At 45.4% G+C, this 8695-nt stretch overlaps 1 protein-coding gene across 1 annotated transcript; it reads left to right on the top strand.

Moving 5' to 3' along the window:
* On the top strand, positions 1–7210 carry LOC121846791 (inter-alpha-trypsin inhibitor heavy chain H3-like). Its single transcript, XM_042324334.1, is given in 22 exon segments — positions 1–64; positions 425–448; positions 833–987; positions 1187–1291; positions 1662–1824; positions 1923–1998; positions 2001–2032; positions 2151–2279; positions 2379–2495; positions 2647–2815; positions 3035–3160; positions 3304–3485; positions 3697–3882; positions 4081–4220; positions 4491–4651; positions 4814–4840; positions 5015–5080; positions 5320–5433; positions 5595–5796; positions 5980–6152; positions 6510–6621; positions 6708–7210. Coding segments are annotated over 20 exon segments (2421 nt in total). The 5' UTR covers positions 1–64; positions 425–448; positions 833–985; the 3' UTR covers positions 6847–7210.
* Positions 7211–8695: the final 1485 nt, after the last annotated feature.

The raw sequence follows: 8695 nt of genomic DNA, 5'->3' as shown, positions 1-8695 counted from the left end.
ATTCAAACTTCTCCCTTGTGCTTTTGTATCCCAGGGCTCTGATGGTGCTACACGGCTACTAAAGGTAGCTCAGCATCGACATAAACCTGTCTGACACAAATCCAAAACAGGAATCTGTTGCAGAATCCGTCAGACTTCTACTCTTGACCACCCAGTGGTGCATCTGATGATACCTGATGAATATATTGTTATTTGTATTATCCCAAAAACAGATCTTTGAGAACGTGGTTGAGTAAATATTTGAGGAAATCCTTTGCTCTTTGCCACGGTTAAACTACTCTCTATTTCTGTAAATACAACAGTATCATTGGCACCTAGAAGTTTCAGCCACTTGAAAAGTAAAACATGTCTAAGTCGTACAGTGTGCTCTGTAAGAAACTTTTTTATAATACTGTGTCTAAATGTTATTATTTATTTTTTACAGAAAAGAAGTACAGATAATGCGGAGGTAAGGAAATCACAATATTTACGTTCTATTTGTGATGATCCTGCATCGCCACCACTATATTCAACACTAGAAATACGTGCCTTTGCTCACCCAGATTGACTCATCTAGTCTTTCTACTGGAAACACTGAGTTAATGTTTTTCACAAGAGTACAGCGGTAATCATTTGTTTTGGCAGTAATCTTGTAGTCAATGCAGCTTACTTCACACTATTCAGCTGTAACAGGAAAATACATTTTGAGAAAGTGTGTGAACGTTTTATAGGCACATAAGACAGTCAAGACAGTCAAGCAAACATTTCAAAACCCTTCTGTTTCTTTCTTCTTTCTTTCTCTCCCTGTCTCTCATCCTCTCTCTCTCTCTTACTTTCTCTCTTACTCTCTCAGGTGGAGGTGTACAGTGTAAAGGTGGACTGTAAGGTCGCTTCTCGTTTTGCTCACACGGTCATAACCTCCAGTGCTCTGAACAAGGCCAACTCCTCTCAGGAAGTGTTCTTCGAGGTGGATCTGCCCAAGACCGCCTTCATCACCAACTTCAGCATGTCAGTCAGCACCCATGGCATGTGTAGAAGCCACGTTATGTCTAGAAATGATAACACCAATCCATAGGACTGTTACTCTGCGCTGTGTGTGTATGTGTGTGTTTGTATGTGTGTATATCTGCGTGTGAGGGCAGATATACGTATGCAGATATATGTGTTTCTGTGTGTTTGTTTGAATGACTGTGTTTGTGTATCTCAGGGAAATAGAGGGTCAGACGTACACGGGCGAGGTGAAGGAGAAGGAGAAAGCCAAGAAGCAGTATCAGAAAGCTGTTTCCACAGGGCAGACTGCAGGACTGGTCAGGTGAGTGGACCAGGGCAATGAGGAGGGTACAAAAGTTTTTCCATTACACCAAGCACTCCTATTCTCTTTCATCACAGCCTGTGTTTTGTTTCAAATGTGATTGCCCTCCTACTGGGCCTGTGTTTGTGTGTTTTGTTTCAAATGTGATTGCCCTCCTACTGGGCCTGTGTTTGTGTGTTTTGTTTCAAATGTGATTGCCCTCCTACTGGGCCTGTGTTTGTGTGTTTTGTTTCAAATGTGATTGCCCTCCTACTGGGCCTGTGTTTGTGTGTTTTGTTTCAATGTGATTGCCCTCCTACTGGGCCTGTGTTTGTGTGTTTTGTTTCAAATGTGATTGCCCTCCTACTGGGCCCGTGTTTGTGTACTCTAGGGCATCAGGGAGGAAGATGGAGAAGTTCACTGTATCTGTGAACATCGCGGCCAATAGTAACGTCACCTTCATTTTGACCCACGAAGAGTTGCTTCAGCGTAAACTGGGCCAATACGAGATCATGACCCGGGTCAAACCCAAGCAGCTGGTTCAGCACTTTGAGGTCTGTAGATGTTTACACCCTATACCCCAAAACATCTTGTCATCATCTTGACTCCTCAGTCCTGTGTCTCATTAGTCCTGTTCATGTCTCTGTGACAGATTGTGGCAGATATCTATGAACCCCAGGGCATTGACTTCCTGGAGGCCTATGGAACCTTCATCTCCAACGAGCTTCTCCCCTGGTGGAGAAAACAGTCAGCGACAAAAAGGTATATGATGCGCTTCTGTTCTATGAAACAACTGCATGTGGAACATATCATCCGAAAGAGATGAATACTATTTGTCTGTGTTGTTTTGTGTTTAACTGTATTGCCCTCACTCACTCAGGCACACATCTCATTCTGCCCAACACTGGACCAGCAGAGGAAGTGCCTGGGTTGTGAAGGCACCCTGATTGACGGGGATTTCTTCATCAAATATGACGTGAACCGAGCTGAGACCATCGGTGACATCCAAGTCAGCTGTGTTGAATATAATTTAGAATAAGTATTGGGGTCAATTCCATCAATTCAGGGTGTTCATGTCATAATGATATTCATTGTATGTATTTTTCAGATAGTTAATGGGTACTTTGTGCACTTCTTTGCGCCTTCGGACTTACCCCGAGTTCCAAAAAATGTGGTGTTTGTGATCGATAGGAGTGGGTCAATGAGAGGAATCAAAATGAAGCAGGTAAGAGAGAAACCGTGTGTCTGAGAGAATGAATGAAAGAAAGATCAGAGAAGATGAAAGAGAGAAGGATGCAGGAAACATATCACTTGGTTGCAGTGCTGTAATTGTAGTTCATGTTCAGATTGACCTGAGAGCCTTTGATCCCTCGTAGACAAAGGATGCTATGCTGGCCATCCTGAATGACCTGGCTGAGGACGACTATTTCGGCATTGTCCTATTTGACTCTAGCATCTCAACATGGAAGGAATCTCTTACCAAGGCCACCAAGGAAAATGTGTCTGAAGCCCAACAATTTATCCAGGGAATAACTGATTTGGGAGGTGAGTCATTATGTGCTTAATGGGAACAGGGTGACATACAGAGATAGATCATTAATGATGTTTCTGTCATTAGGACTTTAGTAGTAAAACTATGGCAGTACAACACTTGGGCAAGCAGTATGATAAAACTGAGTGAGGTGCATTTATGTTACAAAATTATGTCTATCAAATATTTATTTTTGATTACACCTGGATTGATTTTTGGTGTTCTCCTTTTAGCCACTAATATAAATGATGCTGTGATGAAAGCTGTGGACATGATAATGAAAGGCAAACGAGACAAGAAGGTCCCGGAGAGGAGTGTGTCTATGGTTATCTTAATGACAGATGGAATGCCCAACTCAGGTGCGTACAGGTTTCCTTCCCTTCTGATCTTACTTATTTGGTTGGGACTGCCATTTTAACGTTGAAGTAGCCATCTGATTTATTGCTCTATATTAGATCCAGCCAGTAAGGTCATGGTACATGCCATTTGTGTTTGTGTACAGGAGAGTCTTCTGTACCACATATTCAGGAGAATGTCCTTCTTGCTATGGGTGGGAACATGACTCTGTTCTGTCTGGGCTTTGGGGATGATGTGGACTACTCCTTTCTGGATGTGATGTCTAGACAGAACAAGGGACTGGCCCGAAGGATCTATGAGGGCTCTGATGCCACCGTCCAGCTTCAGGTGTGGACCAGGGCTCTGTCCCAAATATCACAATAGTCACTTTTCTGTGTCTTTCTGGTTTGACCATATCACTTATGGGGAGCGTCACAGGACAGACGAAACTATGTAGGTCGAGGTCTTATATTGATCCTACGTTTTGGCATTATTGATCATGTACTGTCAAAAATTGCAATAGACAAATGACTTGGTGATGTGTGCATTTGTGTCCCAGGGTTTCTATGAGGAAGTGGCCAGCCCCCTCCTCTCCGAGGTGGACCTGCGTTACCCTGACAACCTGGTGAACTCTCTGACCACCAGTCACTACAAGCAGCTGTTCAACGGCTCAGAGATCGTGGTAGCTGGCCGGCTCACTGACTATAGCCTGGATAACTTCCTGGTGGAGGTGTTTGCACATGGGGTGAGGAACAGACAGGCACGACACAACACACCACCCGGATACTGAGCTTAGAAAGATGATATTTTCTTTGCACCTGAAGGGCATTGCGACTCAAGTATTGGACAATGCTCAACCCAACTAATGCTTCTCTCTCACTCCTTCTCTGTGTCTAATACCTCTTTCTCTTCTTTCTCTCTCACTCCCTCACTCTCTTTTTAGTTTGAGGAGGACTTTATTGTCAAAGGCCAGGCCAGTGCCCAGGAGTGGGACATACTGTACCCTGAGCAGGAGTACATATTTGGGGACTACACTGAGCGTCTTTGGGCTTACCTCACCATCCAAGAACTGTTAAGCAAGAGGTCTGTGTGATCAGCTAACTGCTATTACTGATGTCTGGTGAATGAACTGAATTGTGTTTAAGCATTATTAGCATCACTGGTGGATGAGAGCTTAGCTTTGGGATCTAATGAATGGAACTGGGTATATTAAAGGAACTCAGTTCATAAATATTCCATTATTTTCTGCCCTGCGGTGTAAGTTAAACCAAACCTAACCCAAGTTAAACCGAACCTAACCTCTAATCCTAACCTAATGCAATAACACCATTCGTCCTATGTTTCTATTGTCAGAGAGACTGGTACTGCGGAGGAGAAGGGAAATGCCACTGCCCAGGCTCTGGAGATGTCCCTGCAGTACAGCTTCGTCACCCCCCTTACCTCCATGGTGGTCACCAAACCTGAGACTGACGAGGAGCCAGAGGGCCCCCTCATCGCCGACAAGCTGACCGAGGGTATGTGACCCAGTGGGTTGGGAGAGGGGCAGGGGCAGGGGGAGACAACCAGTACATCTGGCGTGTCTTATCTGACATGTTTATCTCAGTGGTTATGGAAATCCTTGCATCGATTGTCAAATGTGTGTGTCTGACTGTTTTTCTCCTGCTACTGTTTGACAGATGAAAGGCAGAAAGCCCAGAGATTTGGTAAGCACCTGACATGAATGGACATGACTGGATCCTTCAACGAAATGGCTTTCTATGTCATTATAGTGGATCACCTGGATTTATGACATGGAAAGCTGACACCATCAAATGCATTTTACCACTTTGAATGTGGAAAACTTTATTTGGCATCTGACATCTTGGCGTGATTTTCAGGTCATTTTGTACCCCAGCTGATGAGCAACGCCTGGACGCACAGCAGGATCTCACCTACAAACTTTGGTGAGTCCCCCTTCATTCAGAGTGACACTCTTGTCAGACATGGGTTACTTCTGGATTGACTACAAAATTTGACTGTTGTCCCAAAAATGACTACAGAAATGTTATATTTATATTTAGTATTTTCAATGCCCACCATGCTGTCACGCACAGACAATAATATAGTGATCCAAAGTTTGGATGGGCTTAGCCTCAACCAAATCAAATGTAAAAACTGGATCTATCTGTTGATGGCTCTGCAGTGGATGGAGACCCTCATTTCATGATTGAGTTGCCAGAGCAGGAGGATGCACTGTGCTTCAACATAGACGACAGGCCTGGTACCATCTTCAACCTAGTGAGAGACCAACTGGCAGGTGAATATGGAGAAAGTAGACATTATTTGAAATTGACCAACCTTTGACAGTAATGCGTCTTTTGAAGGCATGAAATCAAAACATGCCACTTGTTTTATCAAATAAATAACACATATCAAATCTATATCAACAGCTTGCCTCAATCCCATGCTGCCTTGCAGGTATTTTGGTCAATGGCCAGACCATTGGGGATAAGAAAGTGGCCCCTGATGGCAAAGTGAACACCTACTTTGGTCGCTTTGGCATCATTCACCAGGGGCTGGGGGTGAGACTGGAGGTGACCACTCATGACATCACTGTGTCCCAGGATGGCAAGCAGGCCAAGCTCTTCTGGTCAGACACCGCCTCTCTCAAGGGAGCCAAGTAAGCACCCTTACCCATTCTGATTTTGCCGTTCTGGCTTCCATATAACTCCTATAAGTTATTGGTGACCAGAGTTTCTACCTGTAATGCAACCCCTCTACCACATAAGGTTGAAGGGGCATCTAACGTTTTATTCTGTGGTCGTGGTTAAACCACCTCCCTCTGCCTCTCTCCCTCCTACAGTATGGACCTGCAGGTGACCAAAGACCGCAGCTTGACTGTCACCCTCAGGGACTCGGTCCGGTTTGTGGTCATCCTACACAAGGTGTGGAAGCAGCACCCCTACCACCAGGACTATCTGGGATTCTATACCCTGGACAGCCACCTCTTATCCCCCAGTGTCCACGGCCTTCTAGGTAGGACAGCCACCTCTTCTCCCCCAGAGTCCCTGGCCTTCTAGGTAGGACAGCCACCTCCTCTTAGGACCGCCACCTCCTCTCCCCCAGAGTCCCTGGCCTTCTAGGTAGGACAGCCACCACCTCTTAGGACCGCCACCTCCTCTCCCCAGAGTCCCTGGCCTTCTAGGTAGGACAGCCACCTCCTCTTAGGACCGCCACCTCCTCTCCCCCAGAGTCCCTGGCCTTCTAGGTAGGACAGCCACCTCCTCTTAGGACCTCCACCTCCTCTCCCCCAGCGTCCACGGCCTCTGCATTATATTGGACAATTGTCTGTTTGGTTGATCAATTAAAATGTTTTGTATTGTCCCCATGCAGGTCAGTTTTACCATGGCGTGCAGTTTGAGGTGAAAGACATGCGTCCAGGAGAGGTGCCAGAGAAACCAGATGCCACCATGCTAGTGAAGGGACAGGAGCTTACAGTGACTAGGTAGATGTTTACACACACACACACACATGCAGTACATACACACACTTTTCTCATCATTGTCTCTCCTCCTTGCTGTGTTTCCACAGGGGCTGGCAGAGGGACTTCCGCTGGGATGTGAAGAATGGAGAGAACATCCCCTGCTGGTTCATTCATAGCAACGGCAACGGCCTCATCGATGGAAACCACACAGACTACATCATGTCTGGACTCTTCAAGACGGTCTGAGTCTGGTACACTAGCAGTCAACCTCCTCAAACTGTACAGTACATTAGTCACACATTTCACATGGATTCAACACCCCCTATGTGCTAAAGATATACCATCATGACATGAGAATAATTGTGGGTAGCGTTAGATAAAATCTGACTGGAGTACATTTAATTAAAAGATAAGTGTCAAGAAAGGGGACATTTATAAATATTGATATAGATAGTGATGAGCAAAACCTGTTGAAATAAATGGACCCACTTCCACCTAACTTGTGTGTATTTTTTCCCATGTTGAATGGCCACGGAGAGAGAAAGATATACAGAGTGATTAAAAACCAACGCCCCTGTGTGCTTGACATAGGGGCGTTGGTCAGACCTGACCTCAGCCTTGGTATGTGTGTGTTTCTTGCTCTGCCCAGTTTAACTAGGCATAGGCGCTCATGCCAGTTACTTCATCCGGATATGAGGTCACTTCCCAACAGCATCACATAAGGCGTCTCTGTTAAAAGGCTTGAAGAGTGACTGAGCTAATAAACCAGACAGAGTGTTTCTGTTTTAATACAGTAGGTCCTCTACAGTCATTTAGAAACCACACCTTTGATTCAGTGGGATACAAGGATAGTGACAGGCCCCTTGAAGGGTGGAGGGTGTGTGTGTGTGTGGGTGTGTGTGTGTGTGTGTGTGTGTGTGTGTGTGTGTGTGTGTGTGTGTGTGTGTGTGTGTGTGTGTGTGTGTGTGTGTGTGTGTGTGTGTGTGTGTGTGCACTTGTTTTCTTTTCCTAAGGTCCTGAAATGGTAGGAAAACAAGAACTTGAAAGAAAGAAAATTGTTCAGGTCCTGAATTTGTTCAAATGAAATTTTAAGCCTAATGTTTTGAGGTTAGGGTTTTTGGGGTTGGGGTTAGGGTTAGGTTAAGAGTTGGGGCTAGGTTTAGGGTTAGGGAAAATAGGATTTTTAATGATGAAACACACTTTTTGGAGTGTAAAATGTGTGTGTGTGTGCATGCGCGTGCGTGCGTGTGTGCGTGTGTGTGCGTGCGCGTGCGTGTGTGCACGTGTGTGTGCGTGCGTGCGTGCAGTACATATGTGCACTAACTTTACTGTAACAGTGTGCTTTGTCTCCCGGCTTTGATTACATGGCTGGGGTGTGTTTCCTAATGGGTCCTGGGCAGGAGCGCTGACCAAAGTCATGTCGGAAGTTCAGGAGTTGAGAGGGATTTTCTTAAGGGGGTCTTAGGGGGTATGCATGCACTTGGATGAGGGACATTAACACCAGATGTGGGAGGTGTTGGGGATTGTGTGGAAGGCCTCCAGCCCACTGTACTCCGAGGGCCAAATCCAAACTTGATATACACTGAGTGTACAAACATTAAGAACACATGCTCTTTCCATGACATAGGCTGACCAGGTGAAGGCTATGATCCCTTATTGCATTTTAAGCCTTAAGACAATTGAGACATGGATTGTGTATATGTGCCATTCAGAGGGTGAATGGGCAAGACAAAAGATTGAAATGCCTTTGAACGGAGTATGGTGGTAGGTGCCAGGCGCAACAGTTTGTGTCAAGAACTGCAACGCTGCTGGGTTTTTTCACGCTCAACAGTTTCCTGTGTGTATCAAGAATGGTCCACCACCAAAAGGAAATCCAACCAACTTGACACAACTGTTGCAAGCATTGGAGTCAACATGGGCCAGCATCCCTGTGGAATGCTTTCGACACTTTGTAGAGTTCATGCCCCGACGAATTGAGGCTATTCTGAGTGCAAAAGGGTGGGGTTGCAACTCGATATTAGGAAGGTGTTCCTAATGTTTGGTATACTCAGTGTATGTTCGCAACTTCAACTTTCACACATGTCTTGGTGTGATT

This window comes from Oncorhynchus tshawytscha, linkage group LG07 (assembly GCF_018296145.1).
Source record: "Oncorhynchus tshawytscha isolate Ot180627B linkage group LG07, Otsh_v2.0, whole genome shotgun sequence".
Lineage (NCBI taxonomy): Eukaryota > Metazoa > Chordata > Actinopteri > Salmoniformes > Salmonidae > Oncorhynchus > Oncorhynchus tshawytscha.
Note: the sequence above shows the minus strand (reverse complement) of the source record. Positions and strands in the feature narration are given on the sequence as shown.